This window comes from Heterocephalus glaber, unplaced genomic scaffold, assembly GCF_053883595.1.
Source record: "Heterocephalus glaber isolate CG9 unplaced genomic scaffold, H.glaber_assembly_v1.0 deba00001538, whole genome shotgun sequence".
NCBI lineage: Eukaryota > Metazoa > Chordata > Mammalia > Rodentia > Bathyergidae > Heterocephalus > Heterocephalus glaber.
The window spans coordinates 32998344-33023939 of NW_028258333.1; the positions used below are offsets into that span (position 1 = coordinate 32998344).

Consider the following 25596-nt stretch of genomic DNA (forward strand, 5'->3'; position numbering starts at 1 on the left):
CCTGAGCACGGAGCCAGCGGCCTCGGGAGCCCTAATCCTCTCCCGCGGGCTCGCCGAGCGGCCAGTGGCGCAGCGCAGCGGCGAGGCTGAAATATGATAATCAGAACAGCTGCGCCGCGCGCCCCGCAGCCAATGGGCGCGGCCCTCGCCTGACGTCCCCGCGCGCTGCGTCAGACCAATGGCGATGGAGCTGAGTTGGAGGAGAGAAGTTTGAGTAAGAGATAAGGAAGAGAGGTGCCCGAGCCGCGCCGAGTCCGCCGCAGCCGCAGCGCCTCCGCTCCGCCAACTCCGCCGGCTTAGAGTGGACTCCGGATCCGCGAGGGCGCGGCGTAGCCGGGCAGCGGCTCTCTCATCCTTGGCAACCCCAAGGGCCACTGTTTCCCACTTAGCCACAGCTCCAGCATCCTCTCTGTGGGCTGTTCACCAACTGTCCAACCACCATTTCACTGTGGACATTACTCCCTCTTACAGATATGGGAGACATGGGAGATCCACCAAAAAGTAAGAGGCTCTTTTACCTTGTGGGGCTCGGTGTGCTGTTCTGGTGCGGGGGTCTCTCTCAGGCACGGGTGTCAAGGGCTCTTCGGAGTTGGAGTCACTGCCTGGAGAGAGAGAAGAGGTGGCTTTTTCTCGTGGCCGTCACGGCTGCTTGCTTGCTGTCGGTTCTTATCTTGGGGAAACTGATCGTACCTAGTGTTTGAATTTGCCAGTTTGCCCTCGCAAGCCCTAGTCTTCTGGTGCTAAGAGGCGATTTCCTCCTCGGGAATCCCGAGCTCTCCGAGAAGGTTATTATGTTCCAAAGGTCTGCGTGAACATACAATACCCGGAGATATGAATTAGCATTAGACTTGCAAAAGAGAACGAGTGACAACTATATTGATGTCTGCTCTTGCTAACAATATCCAGTCCTAGGTGCTATTTAAGAGCGTGCTTCATAGAAAATATAGACATCCCTGCGTTCACTTAACGCTTCTAGTCAAAACCTTTTCTTTGACTTGACTTATCCATAATCTTTCCCAATGATTATAGCAAAGAGGGAGGAGGGAGAAAATACAAAATGAGCGGGTTCGATTGCGTGCTAGGCTTACAAATGTAGACTATTCAAATCTGCATTTTACATATATTCCACCTCCTTTTTAAAATGAGTCAAGGTTTTGATGGCACACTTCAATTACCATCCCAAAGTGCAATACTCTTTTTTAAAAAATGAAAGAAGAAGAAGAAAAAAACCCTCCCTGAGTACGCCCTATAAGAGAACGACACTAAAAGTGTGTTTATCTCTGTAGGAAGTAAACGGTTAGTCAATCATGTATTTATTTTCATTTCAGAAAAACGTCTGATTTCCCTATGTGTTGGTTGCGGCAATCAAATTCATGATCAGTATATTCTGAGGGTTTCTCCGGATTTGGAATGGCATGCGGCATGTTTGAAATGTGCGGAGTGTAATCAGTATTTGGACGAGAGCTGTACGTGCTTTGTTAGGGATGGGAAAACCTACTGTAAAAGAGATTATATCAGGTATGCCATTTATACTTTTGCCTTAATTTGTGAAATTTCCTTGTCTCTCCATTCATTATTTGGTGTGGCTTTGTCTTTGGGGAAGTTTGCTTTGGTGGGTTCTAGCATGCAAAAGTTTCCTTTTTAACTGCGTTTAAAAAATTAAACTATGCTGTTCATGTAGCTTTTTAAGAAAAAAGAAAATAAAGCCTCTCTGCAGGGTTTTTCATAAGTTGTATGGTATTAAGGCTTGTTAAATTATCCTTGGAATTTGTAGTGCCCAAACTATTTTCTTTCACCCTTTCCTTTCCAAAAGCACCATCAACAACAAAAAAAATTTAAAGATGCATAAGTTTGAGTTTCTAAACTCTAAAAAATGGTCGATTTTCACTGTATATAATGCAGTGTTGTATTTGTTCGTTTTAATTGTTTTATTAGTAAGTTTAAAATTTTTTGGAGGCATCAGTGAAATAGACCAAATAAAAGTTTGAAGCACATTTAAGAATGTATCTTGCAAAAGCAAACAGAATCATTACCTCTCTTTGAGTAAGGACCTCATCCTAGAAATTTTCAAAAATAACCAAAATATTCCTTGCAAAAAGACCCAGAAATTTAATCTTTTTAAATATTAACCCTTTGGTGACATCTGTCTTTTCTTTCTTATCTTATCTGAGCTGATGAATTAGACAGAGCAGATCAAATTGCCCATCATCTGTCCAGGAACAATTGGTATATTTAGATAATTGAACAGCTTCCTTTCTCACATTAAAATCTAGGAACTGATAAAATGAGTAAATTACCCATTCTGACAAGACTAAAACCACATAGCAACTTTCTGAGTTTGGCTTTATTGTTGCTTTTTCAATTTGCTCTGCATCAAGCTTCACTAATCTCAAGTTTTTGCTGACCCGTGTATGTATCAGAAACCTCATTTTCAGCCTTAGGAAGACGGTAGAATTTATAAAGAATTTTTTATTGCCTTCAATAACAAACAGGAGGTATCACCTTTGCTATTATGTCAAGTGATAGCAAAAATTTTTTTAAAAGAATTCTCCAGTGGCTATGAACAGATAATTAGCTGTTGTAGGTCAGAGAGTTTTTGGAACTTGAGAACTTTCATTAAAGTTTAGTAAAGATTTAATATGCAGTCACAATTTTCTTCAGTCACATATAATGAAGATTTTTTTAAAATTATGAAGTAGAGAGTATTATCTTGATAGATAAATTGAACAATGCAGGGGGAAATATGTTTAATACTGGGGGGTAGAGGGAAGTGGGGGTTGGGGCGTTGAGGAGGAGGGAGGAATTTTCTAAATTGTTGGGTCACTGGCAAAGTAAAATCCTAATCCCACAAAATGGAAGCTCTTACATTAGGTAGATAGAGAGAAGAAAAACTTTTGAATCTACCTTTTAACCTCTGACAAGTGAGCCATTTTCATTGTTTGGTTGGTATGTGGGTTCAAAATTCTGGAGAGAGAGAACCCACTTGGCACCTCCAGGAGCATCTTTACTCTTATGGAAATATCCTAATACATACTTCTATAGAAAAACCCAGTCTTGCCTTTTTTCCTGTCTCTCGTAACTCTGTGTGTGTGTGTGTACATGAACATGCACATGTGCCCTTAAATCCTGGGGTTGTAAAAGCAGAATGGAGCAATCCTTTGCATTTCTTAATATCTTATAGGACAGCAACCCCCACCCCCACCTCTGCTTGGATCTTTTCCTCTCTCCCCTGTTTTTAGGAATGGCCCAGTTTGTGTTATTACTGAAAGACGGGGACAAGCAGTGGAGCTTAGATGAAACCTATAAGAATCATCCCTTGGTAAGGGAAACCCAGCAAAGAGATGACCTTAGAAGTGAAAATTCTCATTTTTCAAGTTTGTCATGGTTCTCAAGCAAAATGAAATAAGGGCAGATACTTCAGAAACTTGGAAAAGATTTGAGAAAGTGAGAGCGGATTTTAGGAATAATAATAAAAGGAAGAATGGAGAAGGAGCTTTCCATTTACATTGTTGCCTGCGGAAAATCTGTGGTTGGATGGAGACTAGACTGTACTTGCTGTGAAGGAGGGGCTCTGCAGGTTTCATTTTGTTATCCAGTGTGTGGATTTGTGGGAGTTCACAAATGAAGAGGGGTGGCAGTCCCATTCCACAGCCTTTTTGTTGTTGCCTCAGAGATATTTCTAGCAGCAATTGAGGGCTAAGGAAGTGAAAGTGTGAGGCCACTGGCTGCTGGAGTCCCTCTGCATTCCTTCCTGCTAAGGTCTGCAAGGACAGCTCTGGGACTGGTTGCTAGTTCTGCGACCCAGGTTTTGAATCCATGAATAAATCTTCCTTAGTTTGGGCCGGATGTTCTAGATTTAAGAGATACTGAGACAGAGGTTCACTGGAAAGCAAAAAGGACTAAAGCAAAGGGAGAGGGGTGGTGGAGGAGAAAGATACAAAAGCGGGAAAGAGGTTTCATTTCTCTCCTCTCCTTCTGAGAGGTAATAGTGATTTTTCAAGGCATCTCTGGGCCTTCAGCCGGGGATCGCTGGCTGTCTTCGGCCAGGACAGTGCCTGCCTCAAGTGACCCCTTCTTGTGCTTCTGTTCCCACCCGGCCGGCCCCCGCGCAGGTTGTACGGTATCAAATGCGCCAAGTGCAGTATCGGCTTCAGCAAGAACGACTTTGTGATGCGCGCCCGCTCCAAGGTGTACCACATCGAGTGTTTCCGCTGCGTGGCCTGCAGCCGCCAGCTCATTCCAGGGGACGAGTTTGCGCTGCGGGAGGACGGGCTCTTCTGCCGCGCGGACCATGATGTGGTGGAGAGAGCCAGTCTGGGCGCTGGTGACCCTCTGAGTCCCCTGCATCCGGCAAGGCCGCTGCAAATGGCAGGTATTCCACGCCCTGAGGGAGGCCAGCTCCGGGGAGTCAGGCCCGGGCCAAGTCAGTGTGGCCCCTTCCAAAGGCCTGGAGGCCGAGGCAAACCTGATAGCCGCAGGGTGGTTGTGACAGCAAGCCTGCAGCCATTAAGCCGAGTGTTATATGTGCAGTTTTGCACCGTGCTCCGTTCTTGTTCAGCAGGGTTCACCACGCACGCTGTCTGCTTTGACTTCCCAAGAACACCTATAGTCTGCCCGTCTAAATAGGGGTACACAGGAAACCCTTGCGCACGTGCATACGCAGGCCCAAACAGCACTGTCAGTTTACCTTGGCCACCAAGCCAGGCCTTACTGAAAATGGGCTGCAGCTCCCTGGCCAGGTATTTTCTTAGCTGCTGCCTGCTTAAAGGGGTGGAGCCCTAGGTCCCTATAGTTTCCTCCTCAATTCAGTGAAGGAAGCTTAAGTGCCTTATGTCATTTAGCCTCCCAATTTCTTTCTTTTTACTCCCCGCTCCAAAGCATTTTTTTAAATTTTATTTTTATCTTTCAGTAAGAGAAGGGACCCTGAAAAGATAGTCTTAATAACTGTAGGTCATTGCACAGAGATGTAATTTAAAACTGTCAACAAGCTAATCTGCAGTAATTGCCTTTTAAAGGGTGCTTGCCTCTTAAACCATTCATTCTATGTGATTTGGTGAGAATTTCATCTTCAAGCCTCTTGCTGAAGCTCTAAATTGACCTCCTAGGTGTTGGCCTGACCCTAGGGGGTGGTGGCAAGTGCAGGATTTCTACCATACAGATCAGAGGGTAGGTTCCTCATGAAAGAAAGTGGTGGAAACAGCAAGTTTGGCCAGGACCAAGGCTAGGGTAGGACAGTGTTTCCATACTGACCTCTGGTTGTGAATAGATCTGCACAACCCCTAACCCTATATAGTTTTAAAGTATCAGTTCTCACTAAATAGTGGAGCTGAGGAAACAGCTCTACCACTACACACGCACACACACACACACACACACACACACACACACACACACACACCCCTCCTTTTTCTGGCAGCTCTAAAAAGTCTGTCCTGGGGAATTTGTGGACTAGCTTTCCTGGGGCAAACTCAAGGGTGGGAAACACAGAGGAGGCCGAAATATTGGGAGGGAGGTGAGGGACAACATTTCCCAGAAGTCGTTTATCTTGAGCACAGGCAGCTCAGCAGACTTTCAGTTTTCCTTTGCTTGGGGTCAGCCGTTTCAGGAACATCCCATGTTGATTTAGTGCTAAGAAAGACCAGGGACTGGAGAGATGGCCAAATAACAGCATTTCTTTAGCCCTTAACATGACTGGCCTGTGAGACTGAAGTTCAAGGCTTTCTGGCAGGATCCTCAGCCCTGAAGTGCTCTGTATTTCCTTCCTTAGTACCCTCCTGGCCTTCACCCAAGAGGAAGTACCAGCCCTGGAGGTGGGGGTATTCCGTATAACCTGGGCTCAGGCCGGGTATGGGAAAAGGCGGGGAAGGAGGAAAACAGTGCTGGGATGAGTTGCCCCTGAAGCTGTGAGGGACTCACCAGAGGGGTGCTTCCTTTGGCTGACCCTGGGCTGGCGAGAGCAAGGGCAGGGGCTGTGTTTCCACTGGGATTACTCAGCAGTGATCTCTGCAAACGAAGGAATGAGATTTTATTCTCCTTACCCCTCCTCACCCCCTCCTCTGCCACCCCTCCTTTGTGTGTCAAGGCTGCACAACACTAGCAATTGTTGGAGTTGCGAGTGGCGGGTGGGTGGACAGGTGAGTGCCCTGGCCCCAGCTCACAGCTCCCGTTGTCCCGCAGCTGAGCCTATCTCCGCCCGGCAGCCGGCCCTGCGGCCCCACGTCCACAAACAGCCTGAGAAGACCACCCGCGTGCGGACTGTGCTGAATGAGAAGCAGCTGCACACCTTGCGGACCTGCTATGCTGCCAACCCCCGGCCAGATGCGCTCATGAAGGAGCAACTGGTGGAGATGACAGGCCTCAGCCCCCGCGTGATTCGAGTCTGGTTTCAAAACAAGCGGTGCAAGGACAAGAAGCGAAGCATCATGATGAAGCAGCTCCAGCAGCAGCAACCCAATGACAAAACCGTGAGTGGCCAAATGGGGGACAAGGGGAACGGGAAAGGAGAAGACTTGTGGGGTGCATCCAGCAGGAGCCAGATGAGGAAGCCCTCCCCTCCACCTCCACAACACAGCCACCCAAGTCCTGACAGAGGAAGGAGGAGGAGGCATCCACCCAGCACCGTTAGAGAGTTAGAGAGGCTCCTAGTGAGGTGGGATCCCTGTTGGCCCTCATCCCAGGCTGGCAGCCATAGCATGGGTGAGCTCATGTATCCATGGGGGCAGGTGGCAATGAGGCCTGGCCTGGGCTTTGCTAAAATTGAGGTCATCAGTTCCACGTTTACAGAAAAGGAGGGAGGGGCAATGCTTTGAGTGCCTGTCTATAACCAGGGCCTCTGTGGGCAGTCATCCTGCAGACCTTCTGGGCCCTCCCTACTGCTTTGTGAATCCTGCCCTGAGACTGGAGAGGTCCCCCAAGGTAACTCACACCCACAGGGCACCCTCTGCTGCCAGGGGAGCCCAGGCCTCTCCAGAGGTGTCAGGCCCCTGGCACTGTTTTGCCAGGCAGTGCCCCTCTCCAGGCCTCCTGGTTAAGTTAAACTACAGTTTCTTTCTTTCCCTTTTTATTTTTTTCATTTTACTGCTTCGGCCCTATTTTTAAATGCTATAAAACCCTCTGTCATTAAACTTGGCAGGCCTGCCAAGACTGGGCCAGGGTGCTTTCTAAGTTGGTTAGTGCATAATAGCATAATAGCAGCCAGACCCAAAAGCTTGAGAGTGGGGCCTGGATCTGCAAGGAAGAACTGCTTGGAGAAAATCTGCAGCTAACTGAAACTGCCCAGAAAACCACCATGTCTACAGCCTGAAGGGAGGCCCAGCCTGCCTCTGCTTTCTACATCTGGGAGGCTAAAACCTGTGAAAGTAGATGGGAGAAATTGGGGGTGAGCTATGAAGGTAAGGGGGAAGAAGACAGTCAGTAGAATTTGCTTTAATGAAGTTTAAGTAGCCCTAATAGTCCAGCCCACAGAAGTAGAAAAACAAAACTGAACTCCAGCTCATATCCATAGGTACAGCAGATTAACTGCGTCAATAAAAGACCACTGTACAGATAAGATAATACCAGGTATATTTGCTTAGCCTGGGCAGACAATGGAGGGAGGTAGTTTGCTCATTAACATGTTGGGATGTGGGTGCTATTCACAGAATATCCAGGGAATGACAGGAACTCCCATGGTGGCTGCCAGTCCAGAGAGACACGACGGTGGGTTACAGGCTAACCCAGTAGAGGTACAAAGTTACCAGCCACCTTGGAAAGTACTGAGTGACTTCGCCTTGCAGAGTGACATAGATCAACCTGCTTTTCAGCAACTGGTAAGTGTCAGCTCCCAGTCTGAGAAGGCTGAATTCCCCACAGAAAGGGGATTCTGGTTTACCTGTCACACTGAAAGATTCTGGGGGAGGGTACTCCATATTCCTTGGGGTGAGGAAGTGTGGCAGAAAAAGAGAAAGGAAGCAAATGCAAGGGAAACCAACTTTTTGTGTCTTTTTACGAGACTCTGTAATTTGATTATATACGTTGAATTTTCTATCAGTCGAGCACAGTTTCTGAGATTTACTTCAAAAACTTAACTAGATGATATGCACGAAAATGTATACAGGATACACCTTAAGCTTTTCAAGTTTGTAGGGACCTTAGAGACACCTTGCTATTTAGATAAGCATCCAGCAAGTTTACTCTATCTTCAGGATCTAGAGAATGGGATATTTTTAGGGTCAAAATCAAACCAATTGTAATACATATGCAATATAATAATCCATAATCAATGTTATTTATCAGAGAACAGCAGGAACTGTCTAGGTGCAGTTTTTAAATATACCAGTAAAGAGGTAAATTATTCAAATAGTTGATTGATATTTTTGTTACTATATATTGAATATATTGAGATGTAGGACTCCTTAGATATTTTTAAGTATATAAGTTCAAATATAGACACATTTATGTGTAGTTATATATATGTGTAGCATGTACAGCAAAAGAATTATAATCCTACAAATTAGAGACAATTCATGAAATTTAAAAACTGTTCGGGTATTAATGTTTTATATATCTAGAAGAGAGAATTAGTTCACCTCTTTTTAACCTACAAAAGGCTTTAAGGGTCAAGATAAATAAAGATTCTAAATATATGTCCTTTATAATATGGTATATTTGTACATATGATTTTTTTCTTAAAGTGTTATCAGTCCTATAAAATCCTGTTTTATAAAACATGAAGCTCTATCCTGCATTTAGCAATAAAACTGAAGCATTGACTGAGGATAGCTTTTTAACCTTCACATCTACCCAGAGGGCATTTGCTTCCTCAGTGTCAACAGTTAGGTAATTGGCCAGAGGGAAGTGGTTAAAAGGCCTGGGCCCCAGGCTCATCTCTGTAAATGGGCCCGTCTAAAGGATAGGCAACTTTGGGAAAGTGGGTAGAAAAGAAGAGGGACTCTGGAACTAGGAAAAAAATTTATTTTAAAGCCACTGATCTGATGAGTTAATTGAACAAAAACCTAGATGATAGAAGGAGGGTAGGGGAAGGTTCAAGACAGGCAAGTGTTTGCATTTCTGAAACTTTATGTTCAGATGAGAACAGCTGAGTGAGTGGAAGATGAGGTAGGAGTGGGGGATGTCATTGTGGAAGGAGGTTTATAGCAGCAGCGCAGTTCTGTTTGAGTTAAGTGAAAAAGCCAGATATTTATAATGGGATGATGTTATATGGATCTCCTCTTCAAAAGGAGGGCCTGATTTTGTAGGGCGGCGGAGTGGGGAGAGGAAAACAGCCCAACCAATAGGCAGCAGAAACAACAAGGAAGAAAGCCCATACTGTGAGTGAGCCCTCCAAAGAGTTAATCCTTGGTCCAGGGAGCCTCCTCTGCGTGTGTGTGTGTGTGTGTGTGTGTGTGTGTTATGAATTTTCCAACTCCAAAAGAGAAGCTTTGATGCCTAGAGACTGAGAACTTGCCTGCTCCCAGGGCAACATGTAGCCAGCAGAATAATTTTATTTTGAGCATGCATAGTAGAGTTGTGATGCCATTTTACAGTGGCATTTGTTCTTGAATAATTTAATGCAACATAATGTTGGGAATTCAGTTTGACTAAAACAGATCTTTAAGAAGATAGGAAAGTGAGAGGATTTCTTCTCAACTTTTCTCTTCATAGGCTTTCTGTGAGCCTGTTATATATGTGGGTATCTTTATCTATTTACACAAACACTTGTATATACATTACAATTTGATGAGCTTATGTTTTTATGAATATTTTTACAGCCTCCTTTATTTACTTCTCAACCTTCCATGCAGGTCAATTTTTCAGAAGGAGGACCAGGCTCTAATTCCACTGGCAGTGAAGTAGCATCGATGTCCTCTCAACTCCCAGACACACCCAACAGCATGGTAGCCAGTCCTATTGAGGCATGAGGAACATTCATTCAGATGCATTTTTTCCCTGTTGGAGAAAGTGGGAAATTATATTGTTGAACTCTGAAACAAAAGTATTTAACAACCCAGTCAATGAAAACTGAATCAAGAAATGAATGCTCCATGAAATGCACGAAGTCTGTTTTAATGACAAGGTGATATGGTAGCAACACTGTGAAGACAATCATGGGATTTTACTAGAATTAAACAAACAAAACCCAAAACCCAACATATGCTATTCAATGACCTTAGGAGTACTGAAAAAAATAAAGACGTTTTTAAAACGTAGAGGATTTATATTCAAGGATCTCAAAAAAAAAAAAAAAAGCATTTTCGTTTCACTGCACATCTAGAGAAAAGCAGAAATAGAAAATTTTCTAGTCCATCCTGATCTGAATGGTGCTGTTCTATATGGTCATTGCCTTGCCAAACAGGAGCCCCAGCAAAGAGCAGGAAGAGAGACTGGCCTCCCGGCAGAGTCCCTTCTGGAAGGTGGAGCTGCATTGGTTTGTGATGTTTTTAGTTGACTTTAACAAGGGGTTAATTGAAATCCTGGGGTCTTTTAGCATGCCCTGTAGCTGGTTTCCTTTTTACTTTTGCCACCCCGCCACCCTCCTCCCCCTTTTTTTTGAGATCCATCCTCTATCAAGAAGTCTGAAGCGACTTTAAAGGTTTTTGAATTGAGATTTAAAAACCAATTTATAAAGCATTGCAACAAGGTTACCTCTATTTTGCCACAAGCGTCGGGATTGTGTTTGACTCCTGTCTGTCCAAGAACTCTTCCCCCAAAGATGTGTATAGTTATTGGTTAAAAGGACTGTTTTCTCTTTCTCTGGAAATAAAGAGGAAAAAAAAAGGAAATTTTTTTGTTTGCTCTTGCATTGCAAAAATTATAAAGTAATTTATTATTTATTGTCAGAAGACTTGCCACTTTTCATGTCATTTGACATTATTTTTTGTTTGCTGAAGTAAAAAAAATAAGATAAAGGTTGTACCGTGGTCTTTGAATTATATGTCTAATTCTATGTGTTTTGTCTTTTTTTCTTAAATATTATGTGAAATATCAAAGCGCCATATGTAGAATTATATCTTCAGGACTATTTCACTAATAAACGTTTGGCATAGATAAATAAATAAACGCAGTGATTCAGGGTCCCTCTTTTATATGTTTATTAGCAAGACTAAAATGTCTGAAATTAAGAATCGCATGTAAATTAGGGTAAAGGGACAATACAGTAGGTGCGATATTGTATTGCAAGTAGTTCAGGTGGAGTTTGCAAGTTTGGATTTCAATGCAGTAGTTTGGATCAAAGTTGGTTGGAGGAAGCCCTAGCTCTCAGGTGTGATGATGTTACAGGTGTTGTGACATGGAGCTGCTCCCCACTGGTCCTCCCCCCCGCCCCCCCAGTCCACAGTCATCCTCCCAAAAGGAAGATAGTCCTCCTTAAAATGACTTTTGAATTGGAGTCACTATTTTCTTTTCTAAGGATAAGTGCTTTATACCAAAGTCTCCTGATCAGAATTGTTGAAATGACCCATATTTCAGATACAAGCTCTTGCTGCAAGAGGGAGACCTCCCGTCCAGCTAGTGAGGGATGACCATAATTTACTAGCGGCGCTGTCGGCCGAGAAATTGAGAAATGCTGCTTTATTTGCGCAGAAGAAACGGCTGTGAGGGGGAAGTTTTCAGCCTTTCCCAGACCTGACTTTGTAGGCTTTTTCCTGCACACCCTCCTGCTCCTAAATCATCCCTTCTTTCCCAATTCCAATTCCCAAAACCTTGTGAAGAGTATCTGACTAGAGGGGAGAAATGCAGCAAACGCTGTGTTGGGGAACTGCCTTTTTACGGAATGGGGGGCCCGGGGTTGTGCTTTGCAGGCCTCGGGCGATCGGAGTTAGGTGAGTGTGCGCTCGGGGACAAACACCCCCTTCCGTGGCATTTAGCAGGAGCTCGAGTGCGACAGCCAGAACCCAAGGGTACTTAAACGGCAGACTCCAAACTTGGGCTGCTCGGCGCTCCCCCACTTGAGCACGCAGAGTGAGGGTTGGGGCTCCACCGTTCCTTCTCCTCCCTCCCTCCCTGCAGCCGCCCTCTCCCCCTCCCGGGAGGATTCTTTTTGACTCTTTGGAAACTGGTCTCATTTGTATGCGCGAGTGTAATGCCGTTTTCAATATCTGAAAACTTAATAAATACGAAAGCTAACGTACCCTGCTCGTGTGTCCTGTGGCGCGTTTCCCCTTCGGGCCCTGACTGGGAGCAGGGAGGAGACCAGGCTGCACACCCGGGAGCCCCGCGGCCCCCAAAGCTCTCAAGTCGCTTTCACCCTCTCCAAACCTGCCGCAAATCAGGAAGCGAGCCTCAATTAGGCTTTTGTTTGGCATCGTTCTACATAACGGGTTAATTACAGGCTCTGACGTGGGGGCAGAGAGAAAACAAACTTTGCATTGAAAATATTGCTGTGCATTAGACATGCCCCTTGATTACTCTGATTGTTGTGTCTAATTCTTGCCAGAGGGGTAATAATTTGGCGGGCGGTGATAATGGCTTGTAGTCTTCTGTTGAGATAAACAAGAGTTATGTCTTATCTCACACAGATCTTCTGGAAAAGATTTTTTTTTTCTTTTCTCTCTCAAATCCCTGCTCTAATCTCTGGTCACTGCACTTCACTCTTAGCTTCCTGTTGGCTCTATCTATTGATCTGCCTTTTCGTTTTCCTTTTTTCTCACCACAGTGCTGGAATGGCTAGTAAGCCTGTGCAAGTATAGCAGGTACGAGGAGAAGGTGGTGAGCTTCAATGTCAAGCTGGCAGAGTTTCGGAGCTCCCGGCACTGTTCATAGTCTCTGGTGGACTCTTGAAACTTTAAGACCCATGGATGGAAAAAAAAGCCAAAAAAACCTTTATTTAGACTCTGAATGCCAGAAGGGACGTAAAGGAGGCACACATCTGTGTGATCTTTTTTCCTCCTTGCATTGATTTATAAGATTAAAGGTATGTTGTATATGTATGTGGGGTGTGCAATATTTTTTTTATATAGATGACAATCTATTCTGAAGCCCACAGCTTGAATTTAAGCAAAATAATTTACGAGAGGGGTGATGAATACTTTGGTTTCACTTGCTAGATTCAAGATATTTGTTGCCTGATGGTTGAGAATGGATTGATGGGTTGATAGTGCTCTAGTTCTTGTATTATTCATTTGAAAGGTGGGTCTTCCCCTTCTAGACTCAGCATGCACTCTAAAATGTGTAGCTGAAATGTCATCTTGTTTGCAAATCATCTCTTACACGTACTCTCCATTTCTCTGCACACCTCTGGAGATCAACTTTTGAGCTCTGCTCTTCTAATGAAATTCCTCCGGTTTGTTATTATCTATGATCCTCCCTTATTACTCTGAATCTTTCCTTCTGGACATAGGTAATGATGCACTTCTCTAGCTCTTGCAAGCTAAAATTTAATGTAACCAGAAACACCTGGTACACTGTCTCTCAATCAGCTATCAATATCAATCGCTTTAAAGACAAGCTCCCCCCCATAGTTTCAGAGTAAGAACATTTTCTAATTCAGTCTATTGTCTCTTTTTCCCTTTCATCAAAGGGACTTGGTTTTTCTTACCACCAGAAAAGGTTCCCTTTAAATTAGAATCACATTTGAAGACATTTTTTCCCTCTATTGAAATGACTTTTCTGGTTATGATTCTGTATGGGCGTGTACACCCATTTGCCTATTAACAACTACCCTGATTCTCTTCACCCTGACCAACTTGCTAAATTCATCTTGGTGACCTCTTTTCTAGTCTCTCTTCATCCTTTTTGATGACCAGCCAAGGAGTCCCTGTGCTTGAAATGTTACCTGAGAGTACAGTGTATTTTTCTAGTACTTGAATCTTTAAGACACAAACAAGAATGTTCTTACTGAAATATAACTGTTATAAAACCCATGTGGATTTACTTGCTGTTTTCCTTTTTCTTAAAAAAAAAAAAAGAAGTAAGTTTAAAATCTCAGTCCAGACTCCCAGAAGAGATATTTGTATGGCACACTGCCACTTTGGATTTTTAATCTCATCCTTAATGGGAGTAAACTAAAGAGAAAGTGTTTATTTTCTTATTTGTAAAGTTCAGTTAGTCAACTTTTGTAAAGGAGATTTATAATCCAAATTAGGCTTGAGTTCTGTTGATAAAGGACTATTTACTTCCTCTTTGCAAATCAACAAAGATTATGTCACAACAAGGCAAATACAGTTTTCTTTAGGGACAATAGAAGAATGAAGGAAGGGATTATTTTTATGCTTTTATTTTTAAAGTGTTACTTTGGAAAATGGTCCCGAATCTCGAATTCTTATTGCTGATTTGAAATAAAAGTAAGTAACATGTACAGTGTGAGTTAGTGTTTTTAAACTAAAATACAAGGTTAATTCAAGGCTCTGGCAGCGATTTTGTTTACTGATCTTTTCTGATTGTTGTTTTCTTGATAACCGAGCAAGCCACTGAATGGTTGTTTGAGCCTAGGCGCCACAAACATAAACTTCACAGCTTACAAAGTCCCCAGCCCTGATGGAGGATCTATCCACACCTCCCGGAGGCTTCTGAAGTGTAGACAGAGAAGTTGGTTCACAGGGAGCGGAGCAGGGGGAGGGGCGGCAGGGCCTTTCTGGGTGTTCGCCGCTAGCATTGTTACTATCGCTTCCTTTAATTTTTATGATGCTTAAGCTCTTGGCTCCGAGAAGCCAGTTTCCCAGCCTGGAGGAAGCCAGTCTCATCCCTGAAATGCACTGAAGCTTCCTTGATTCTTCCTATTAAATCATTTTATAGTGCAAATCTTTCGTAATTACAGAAAGCGTTCGGTATTGACAAGCAAATGTGTTCTAAAATGATAACCGTGTGCGTGTGTGTGTGTGTGTGTGTGTGTGTGTGTTTTCTAGAGGCACCTCGATTTGGGAGAAAGATGTAGGCTGGGTGCTATGTTTCAGGTAGGGAGGAAAGGCACATTGACCTAACCTTTAGGAGGGCCCTAGGTGAGATTCGCTTAGCCCCAGAGATGTTTCTCTCCTAGGGTCCTCCTTCTACTCTGCTTCTGCTGCTGCGAAGTTCGTGTTCATTTTGGCATGATGTTATCTGTGGATTTGACTCTGCTGGCTACTTATTACTGGCGATCACGCTGGCGGTTCTCTTACTGGGTACCTTTCCCATGTCCAGCGGGAGGGGCAGCTCCTGTCTGCACTCGAGTTGGGGGAGAGGGCTGGAAAGGGGGGCTCCCACACTGGTCTAACCAGCCCTGCCACCCCCGCGGGCGAGTCAGCCCTTGATCCCTTAAGCAAGGGACAATCGTCGTGGTTCGGGAGAGGGGAAAAAGTGTGTTTCTGGGCCCTTCTTCTCCAGGAGTTGATCAGGTTGGCAGATCTGGAGGACTAATCCAAACAAGGCGCTTGACTTGTGGGGTCGCGAGTCTAGACAGAGCTGGTGGCTCGGCGGCTCCTTATCTTGCCTTGGGATCAGCCGAAGAGGCGCTCCCCGGCCCACTGCACTCGGCTCGCCGCTGCCGGGAGCCACCGCACGGCGCAGACGGCACAACAAACAGCACTTGAGGCTTTACGACTGCTTTATTGTTTAATGGAGAACGCTGCAAAACGTCCATCCGTCTTCTCGGCCCTGGCCGCGGCCGCTGTGTGGTCACCAGCTCTGGGTGGGGGTGCTCCAGGCCCGGCGGGTCCCCAGGCTCCGCCACCGCGCTCGGGGAAGCGCACGGCCCTGGCCCGCAGGTCGGCTCCCCCAGTGGCCCGTGGGGACCCCGCCTCCGCTCGGTCTTGGCTTCTGAACCCCGGGACCGAGGGGTGCAGGGACAGCGCGAGAAGGCTTCGGGGAGGTGTCTGGGACTAATCCAGTATCCTCTAGCTGCCTGGAAATGACAGTTCTGCGCTAAAGCCATTTATGGTTTGCGGAGTCAGTGGGCTCCGACTCAAGAGAGATCAATAAAAACATTTAGTTCGATAATAACCTGCGCCCCCCCCCCCGTAATGTACCCAGAATGATGCGTCACCATCTTGGACACGGTGTCCCTCGCGGAGGCCTAACGCCCTTTCTCCCTCTCGAGCACAAACAAGTGGCAGGACTTGTCAGGCCTTTGGTGCCCACTCCCCCGGCCACAGAGTGGGTCCGGGGTCCTCTCTAGCTGGCTCCATCAGAGAGGCTGGCGCTGCCTTCCTTCCTTGGGAGCAAGGGAACCGTTTGAATCCCTTGCCATGCCTCTTTTAGAGTGAAATAGGCAGCCTTGGGGATTGACAATCAAGGATTTTGTGGCTTGAATTTCAAATTAATTGAATGAGTTTACGTTAATTATGATTTTGCTTATTTCCTATAATTTTTTTTTTCCAAAAAGAAGGATGGTGTTATTATTACATCTTGCTACGTGGTATTCTGGGTATTTTAGTTTACAGAAGTGTTTGTCAGTGATACAGATTAGAAAATAGCTGCCTCTGATTGCAAACTAACCTTAAATTCAGGTGACAATATTTTGATTATGTTCCTAATGTAGTATTAATACAAACAAAACCACCATCTCCCTCTTTTAGTGACACAGCAAATCCACACCTTCATGCTTTTCCCCTGCTTGTTCTCTGGTCATAACTGTGCCACCTTGAAAAAAGACCACATGCGACAGAACTAAGTTTCATGAAGTGGAAGGATTTCTACATGTAGGGTGGCTTTTATTTTTTTAATTATTTCTCCAAAAAAAAATCTTTTAAAGTAACTCAGGCACCGACTGCTTTTTCTCATGGGTAAAAGTTGCTGTTTATGTTGACCTGTCACAAATACAATGTGTTGTTTGAAACCTACTGAGTTGAGCAGGTATATAGAGATAATATTAGACAGCCCAGTGAATATGATAAAGTAGAGTATGGTGGGAAATAACTTTTAAGGGCCACAAAAGACTTTACTTTTTCCTTAGAGCTTTTAAATTAATATTTGTTTCAAAATGTTTTATCTATTTTCCCACAGTTTAATAGTATAGAACAGTAAACTAGTCAAGGCACAATAAAGATAGGATTTCCAAAACGTTTCTTGTGCAGGTTCTATACTGCAGTTATTTTGGTATAAATTATTTGTCTTCTCACTTAGTTTTACATGTTTTCTGTTACCCTACTTAAAAAAAATTACCCACACCTCAGTAAAAAACACAAAACATAAAAACACAAAACTAAAAATTTCAATGATTATTTATTATGGAACTGTTTTCTGAATTATAAACAGGAAGTTTACTTTAAAGCAAGTTTAACAAAAGAAAACCTATGTCAGAGTTTTGGGAAAATTAGGAGAAAATTAAAAAAAATGAGTTAGATTTGTAAAAGGAACATATGTGCCTCAAAACAATGTATTTTAAGTCTTAAAAGGAAAAATCTTATGGACTCAAGTAGTGAAAACTTCATTTTAAACTCAGGATGTAGCACATTATTTTATAATTTATTTTAATTGTCTAAGAATTTTAATTATGAAAAATTGCTTTTTCACAGAGAAATATTTGAAATAAAAATAGCCTGGAAAACCAAATAATGTTTACAATATAATTCAAAAAACAAAATGAATGACTTTATTTGTAAAGTATTGCAATTTACTTTTATTGAAGGCCTGATGTTTAAAAAGATTAGATGTGGAAAATAAGGATTAGCAGTATCTACAGATTGAAACTTCTCAGTAAATTGTGAAGTCATTCATTTATTTTTCTTAGTAATATTTGAAAGTACTTTGAGATTGTTACTTACAGTTCTGTTTTTGTATCAAAGTACATTTCATATATATATATATATATATATATATATATATATATATATATATATTTTTTTTTTTTTTTTTGTACCGGGGATCAAACTTGGGATCTTGCACTTTTGAGGCAGGCACTGGAACCACTGAGCTAAATCCCCAGCCCCTACATTTCATATTTTTAAGACTATTATGTACCCTTAAAGTCTTTACAACTTCAAAGGTAGTAGTCATTCTTGTGTTGTACACATGGGCAAATTTCTACCTATTTACCAGAAGTTAACAGTTGGATGAAGGATGCCAATAAAAATTCACCTTTTAGTTCTATTATCCCATCAGTTCATAAGTCTCATTAATTTTAATTGAAAATCACCTCATATGTCATGTGCAAAAAGGATCTTGGAAGTATTTCAAATAGCAATGTCTTTGTAGCAAGTATGCTGGGGCTAAAACAACCTAGGAAGTAATTTTGATCACCTCTAGACCCAGATAATATATTAATCTCATGAGTGAAGATAAGCAAAAAAATGGTATGATTAGAATCGATTTTTAAAGTAAATGTGGTATAAAAAGAAAAAAATCTGAAAATATTTTCTATACCTTTTGCAATTTTAGGAGTAACCCTTAGTTAAAGGATACTCCAGAAATATCTGGCAAATGGTATAGCTTCTTTACCACTGAGATCTAGAGCAGAAGCTGTTATATACTGCTTACACACCCTATATATAGGAAGCTGTTTCTATTGAATTATTTACTGGAATTTGAGTGGTGCTTTGTTTATGTGTGTTCATTTTTTTGTGGCACTGCACTATATGAAGTCAGTTTGTGAACTAATGTATCATTTGTGATGTGTATTATGGCAGCCTCTGGCTGTGGTATAGTGTTTTCTCCAGGGCAAAGCTAAGTGGTTGGCATTAGACTAGAATCTGTAACTTTACAGAACTGAGCGATGGTCCAAGAGAATAAATGATGAATGCTATTCCTCTTGAATGTTGTTTTGGTTATTTGAGTTAAAATCTCCTAGAATCACTATACAGACTAAGACAGTTTTCTTTATAGGAAGGAGTCAGTTTCTCCTAGACAAGAAACACGTAGTCGTTGTTCTTGCTGTGCCATAACACTTCTCTTTGTAGAAAGCACTGTACTGACATTAGTTATGCATGAAAGCAAGAGGCCACAGCCTGTTTTCCTACTGACCTTCACACCTGTTTCTCGCACAATTCTTGGTTCCTTTGTCTTCAAAAATGTAATAGTGGAATATCAAGGAAGCAACACTTCATCCTTGGTGACCTCAGGGATGACTAGTTTAGTCAGATAATGGAAATTATTTTATGAAAGTTTTCAGGGAGGTCTATTCTCCTTACAAGAATCAAGGGAAAATGCTGAAGGATAAAGTGAGCGGGTGTCATAGACCTTAGCAAAACTCATTTATCTCCTTAAACAGTGGCTCTCAAAACTCACTCTCTCTCTCTCCCCCTTCCCCCTCCGCTGGGAACAAACCCAAGGATGCTCCATTTTATTTTGAGGCAAGGTCTCACTGAGTTGCTCACACTGGCCTCAAACTTGTGATCCTCCTGCCTTTGCCTCTTGAATAGCTGGAATTACAGGCATATACCATCAACCCCAGCTCAAACTTTTTGATTTCAGTACCATTTTATAGTCTCAAAAATTCTTTAGGACCTCAAAAATCTTTTGTTAGTGGGAGTTATCTCTATGACTATTTATTCTATGATGAATTAAAAATGGGATCTTAAAAATATGAATTCATTTAAAGTGACTCACTACTCACTGTGTATTAACATGATTGTTTTTTTGGTTTTTTCCAGACAAAGTCTTGTTATGTAGCTCAAGCTGGCCCCAAACTCTAGATTCTTCTTTCTCAGCTTCCTGAGTTCTGGGATTGTAGGTATGCACCATCATGCCAAGCTAACACAAATAACTTTAATGAAAATAATAATAGTTTATGAAACAGTGAAAAGACTAGCATTATTTTCTATTTTTTATAACTCTTTTTAATGTCTAACTTAATGGAAGGCAGCTGAATTCTCATAGCTGCCTCCTCACTCAATCTGTGGTGTTATCACACATCACATGGCCTCTGGAACTCCATGTCCACTTCTAACAGGATGAAGTCAAAAAGGCAAATCCTAAAAGAGTTTTGTCCTCACAAAATCTCCCAAAAGATTCAGAGTGATCCCCTCAGGGTTTTCAAGACCATGTATTGAGAACTGCTGCCATAAAAATGGGCCTTTACAGAAGGATTATAGAGAAATTATTGCTGATATTCATATGCTATTAATATAGGTTTATTTTATGTGAAGTCCAGGTTGTAGCTTTTTTTGTGACTTTTCTTTTTTCAACATCAAACACCAATTTGAAAGCCCCTTACAGCCAGGGGCTTATTGTGATATTATATAACTGAAAAATTCAAGTCTTCATTGTAAGACACTCTAGGAACAAAAGACATAGATACCAATTAGTGTATGCATCATAGTTGTGACTTTATCTCTTAAAGCTTAACCTTGTGAAGTTGTGGAGAATGATGAATATTGAATGCATACTATGGTGGGCTTGACATTGGTGGGAACTGCTACCCACACTATTTTGAGACAAGAAATGAAAATGGACAGTTATAATTTGTAAAAGTCACTTGGCTTTTGGAATGAGGTCAACTGGTACAGATGCAAGACTAAAGAATGGGAAAATAAGTCAAGAATCATGACTTATGCAGAGGATGGGGCTTTTTATAGTTGGCATAAACAAAAGGAAGGGATTAATCAGAGAGATTCTGAGACATTGGGCTGTGTGGTGGAGACTGGTAATTGTGCATTAGGTGTGTTTTCCCCTTTCTTCATGAGCACACAGATAGCTTCACAAGTACCTATCAGGGTCCTTTGCAGTTTGGTGGGTGACATAACCACATTAATACTGTGAAAGGTAAGCAGAAGTAACGGTGGTTGTTTTAGGTGTAGGCTTTGGGATAATGAATATACTTTCTTTGTGTTGCCTTTTGCCTTTTTCTTTTTCTTTCTTTTTTTTTTTTTGGTACCAGGGATTGAACTTGGGACCTTGCACTTGCAAGGCAGGTGCCAGAACCACTGAGCTAAATCCCCGGCCCTATGTTTTGCTTTTTCAATTGGTTAAGCTGGTACTCACTGGAGTCCAGCTCTAACCAGTAAGTTGATGACAGTGACCTAGAATTATGGTGGAGCAATATAGTGGGAGAACGAATGTCCTGAATCATTCCAGGGACTGGAGCTGCCTACCAATTTGCAACACCCAGTTAAAACTGTAAAGGAGAAATAATTTTATTTTCTTTAAGCCACAGAATTATAGTGGGGTGTATTTATTACATCAGTCAAGCCTCAGTCTAGAACTCTATATAGATTGTAGCACTGAGGTAGATAAGAAGTGAAATATGATTCCACATTTTCAAATTTGAATGACAGGTTTTAAATGAATCATGTATGTTTTCACTCATTTGTTCATCAATCCAGCTAAGTATTTATCTAGTACTTACTACATGTCATGAACTATTCTATGTGCCAGTAATACAACATTGCCTTTATGAAGCTTTCATTTTTGTGATGCATTCAAAGAGCATATGAAGAAGTGTATATTACAACAAAGGTAGGAGCAGATGCTATGAAAAAGAATCAACCAGTGGAAGTAATAGAGAAATTGAGAGAGTGATCAAGTATGGCTTTTCTGAAAAGGTGACCTTTGAAAATGTAGGCAGTCAAAACAGTGACAACAAAGTATGTATGTATGTATGTATGTATGTGCCAATCCTGTACTGAAACTGTGAAGTTACATTTTGATCTGCATTTGCTACATCTAAGACTGTACAGAAAGCTGTATCTCTATGTTACTCACATAACTCAGTGGGACAAAAGAATCTGTGTAAAATTTTAAAAAGCAAGAAGACACAAGTAATGTAGAAATTCATCAAGGATCTGTTGGAAGAAAATTGACTGGAAAGCCAAAAGGAAAAAAAGAAAGGTGTAAGTGTGAGAAATGGGGGAAGAGATCAGGTAGTGGTGAGGAAAAATAAAAGACAATAGAAACATCTCGGGAACTGAAGCCAGAAGTCTTCAAAGGGGCAGGTATGAAAAGCTGTGCCCCACACATCAGAAAGATCAAGGAAGATAAGAACAGAGAAAATGCCTTTGAACTTGGCTGAATGAAGGTCACTGAATACCATAAAGAGGCAAAGATGGTAGCCAGATTTAGAAGGGGAATTAGGAGGGAAATATTTTAAATATAATTCGTTGAACTCTTCACTGTTGTTATTGGACATTTATTGAGTGTAGTGATTCTATAGAGCTCTACTTTGATAACTAACATACTTGCTGAGTCCAGTTACCAGACTTGTGAAGAAGGACTTAAGTTCTAGAGGCCAATACTTCTCTTAAGCCTTTTGGATGATCTGTGGAAGAACTACCTAAAATATTTTCATCTTTTTTTGGCTGTCTGGCTTGGCTAAATTCAAAAAGTCTCAAGATTCCACAATCTCAGTAGACAAACCAATTAGATGTTAAATTCCCAGAGGCTAGAACTAAACTGTCAAAAGAAAGCAAGTGTGGAGAGGTAATTATACAATAATTACAAGAGTCTAGGAAAAAACCAAGAGGGAAAAAAAAGAAAATGTGGCATGTTGTTAAACTGTTTTAGAAGTTAGCAATTTGCTTACTTTTGTTGACTTTAGTCTAGACTAAAATAGGTGATGTTTCATCAGAAGGTAGTATTCCTTTGACTGTGTGTTACCACATTATTAAAAACTCAGTTAAAAAGACTTGGAACTCAAACCAACAGGTTTAAACACCACATTTAAAAAAGTCAGTTGTCCCTTAAATATTCAGGTGACAAGAAGCAAAGCCCTTATATATTTTGTAGTTGACACACAATTCAGTTGACATTGCCAATTTGAAAACACTGGGGAATCAATCAGATGATATATTGTTTTGCATCACTAAGGTGTCCATGGTAAGAGAAAAGCAGTGATACTTTTGCCATAATTTGCCTTTCCTGAAATGGAAATTTCTAAGAAATTACCAAGAATTTATAGTTTCTCTTACTTCTACATTGCTTTGTGTAAAATTGCAGGGTATATAAGCTGTAGGTGTGCTTATAATGCAAGCCCATTGAGGAAAATAAAGATTAAATCTAGGAACACATACAAACACACCAACCAGGTTTGCTTTTATTTGTAGCTCAAAATAATATTAAAAGATTAATTATTTCCTACCCAATTATTTCCCTTTGTAGTATACCCAAGAGGATAAATCATGAAATCTTTAGTAAAGGTAGGAATGAAAAGAAGAGAGGTCTTATTTGATGCTTTTGTAGATCAACGCAAAGGACATAAAAAGGAAAAGCCTATCTGATGAGTAGGCAAATGGTAAGGAGTAGTATAGAAAAGTGTATCAAGAAAAAAGACTTCAATGAGTGGTTGATACTAATGTCTTAAAATGCTTAATTCTGTTGATTTCTTTAATACAATTTTCCCCAGAGCTATAAATTCCATTTTTTTCTGAGCTCTAATTTTTTTTTTTTTTTTGGTATCAGGGATTGAACTCAGGTCCTTGTGCTTGCGCAGCAGGCGGTGAAACTACTGAGCTAAATCCCTGGCCTGAGCGCTAATTTTGATTTTGTTAAAGTACATAAAGGAATAAAATAAGGCACTCTGTAATGGTAAATGTTTTAGTTATTCCATTCTTTACAGAATCCAGATTGTTTATAAAATGTTTTCGAAACAAACCCTTTTTTTCTGAATGAACTATCATTTGGGTTGACTCCATAAACTTTTAAATTGCACATGATGTGTATTAGTAGTGAAAACATAATTTTTCTCTTATATCCAGGAATTTTATATCATTTGATATTAGTTCTTTTTGACAAAGTATTGATTGTATATTTTGAAATGCCACAAAAATCCAGAATACCTTTGATAATTGGTTTTCTTCCAGAAATAAAAAATTATTAAACAAATGATGAAAAATCTATTTTTCTATTTGAGAGCTAATAAGAATCATTTTTTTTCTTACCTCCCACTATCCTAGAGCAGCAAGTCCAAATCACTCACTATTGCTTAACAAGAATACCTCTGCAACATATTCTGGAAAATTGTAGACATAAATGAAGGACTGGGTTTTGTAAGGCATAGTACAATTAATTACCTCAGAAACAAGCATGCTCAGATAAATTCATGACAGCCAGGTACTCTGAGTCCCCAGACATCTTGGCATTGAACAGATTAGCTCTGCAGTAAATTGCACAGAAGCCAGATGAGTGGCTAGAAGACAGGTAGAAAATAAGAACTTTTGGGACACCTTCTGCTCAGCCTAGGAATGTCCTAAACCATCCCTAGGAATCTTATCTTGATTGAGTCAAGGCTCTGCTGTGACTTGCAGCTGGTAATCCAAAATGCATATTTCTATATCAAACATAAATGGATATAAAATAGGAAAAAATAAGGTGCATTCTGAATCACCTTAGTAAAATAATCCAATATTTGGACAACTAGTCAGAATTTGGGACCAAGTTTGAGGCAGATGAGAAAATAGCTCTTCCTGCCTCATCACTAAATTAAGACTTATTAAGGCTCTCTAAATATTTTTTTTTTCCAGTGCTGGAGACTAAATACAGGTACCTTGCACTGAGCTACATCTTCAGCTCTTTGCATTTTTTAAAAAGATACAGGGTCATGCTAAGTCTATAAACTGCCCAGGTTTGGCTCAAACTTGTAATCCTCCTGACTCAGCTTCCCAGAGAGTTGGGATTTCAGAGAGTTGGGATCACAGAGAGTTGGGATCATATGCCAGGCTGCTTTCTATACTTTTCTACAGTTGCCATTTAATATATATCTTCTATGTGCCAGGCACCAGAGTAGATGATAATATTACCTTAGTTTTCATTCTCATCTACAAACATATAGGACAGGAGAATCCCATTTTGTAGAGGAGGAAAGTAATTTCGAGTCATGAGTACTTGTTCAGGGTCTCAGAATTTGTAGCAATTATTTAAATTAATTGCATCATCAAATTGTATAGAATGCTTAATTTAGATATACTTATTCACACAGCAGACTTTACTGTTGACATGGAATTAGAGAAAACCTACCTGTTGCTTTTTGAGATTAAGAACCATTATTTCCTGTGAAAGCAAATACCCCAGGTCTTCAAAAAGGAGACTGCTAGTTACAACAAAGTTATGGTTATTATCACACTCTGTGTCCATCTAGTTCCTGGAATGCACTATGTTTTGTTTTGTTCTTGTCCTTTTTATTTTTCCCCTTTGGCCTTTGCTGGCATTAATTCCTCCTGCTCACTGTTCATCTCCCTAATCCCATCTCACCCATCCTTCAGCTTCATGCCGGCTCCTCAGGAAGCTGAGGTCACTGTATGCGGAAGTGATGTGCTCTCCTGACCAAATGCATTTGCCTGTTGCATACTTGTATCCTCTCTTGTCCTTGGGCTCCAAAGAGTTTGTTTTCTTGTCCTTTTTTTCACCAGCACTAGCACAATGCACTGTGGGCATTCAAATGTTTATTTACTGGATATGAATTAAAGTATACATAAATATCAGAACTGTCAAAGGAAAGAACTATACTACTTTATTAAGGGATAATGAATGGCTAGGGAAAAATAGGAAAGGAGGCTATTTCAAAATGATGCCTGGATTTAAGATGATGAACAGGAGGGAGAAAGGAAAAATAAAATCGGTAGACAGACTGAATGACAGCTGTAACTTAGTGGCTAAGGTCATAGAGTCAGGCAGTTTGGATATGAATACTTGCTGATTGATCTTGGTTATATTATTTAACCTCTCTGAACCATGGGTTTCACATGTATTAGAAACACTTAATAAATAATTTGCAGTGTACCTATGCAATAAACAATGTGAGGTTATTATTTATTAAGATGGGTGGGAGAAAATTATTAT

General features: G+C 41.3%; 1 protein-coding gene across 1 annotated transcript; it reads left to right on the top strand.

The window, feature by feature from the left end:
* Positions 1 to 203: 203 nt before the first annotated feature.
* Isl1 (ISL LIM homeobox 1) lies at positions 204 to 10210 on the top strand. The gene is made up of 6 exons (XM_004848542.4): positions 204 to 501; positions 1329 to 1518; positions 4113 to 4372; positions 6178 to 6464; positions 7641 to 7808; positions 9783 to 10210. The coding sequence occupies exons 1-6, from the start codon at positions 474 to 476 to the stop codon at positions 9897 to 9899; spliced, it is 1050 nt and encodes a 349-aa protein (XP_004848599.1). The 5' UTR covers positions 204 to 473; the 3' UTR covers positions 9900 to 10210.
* The last annotated feature ends 15386 nt before the right edge of the window (positions 10211 to 25596 follow it).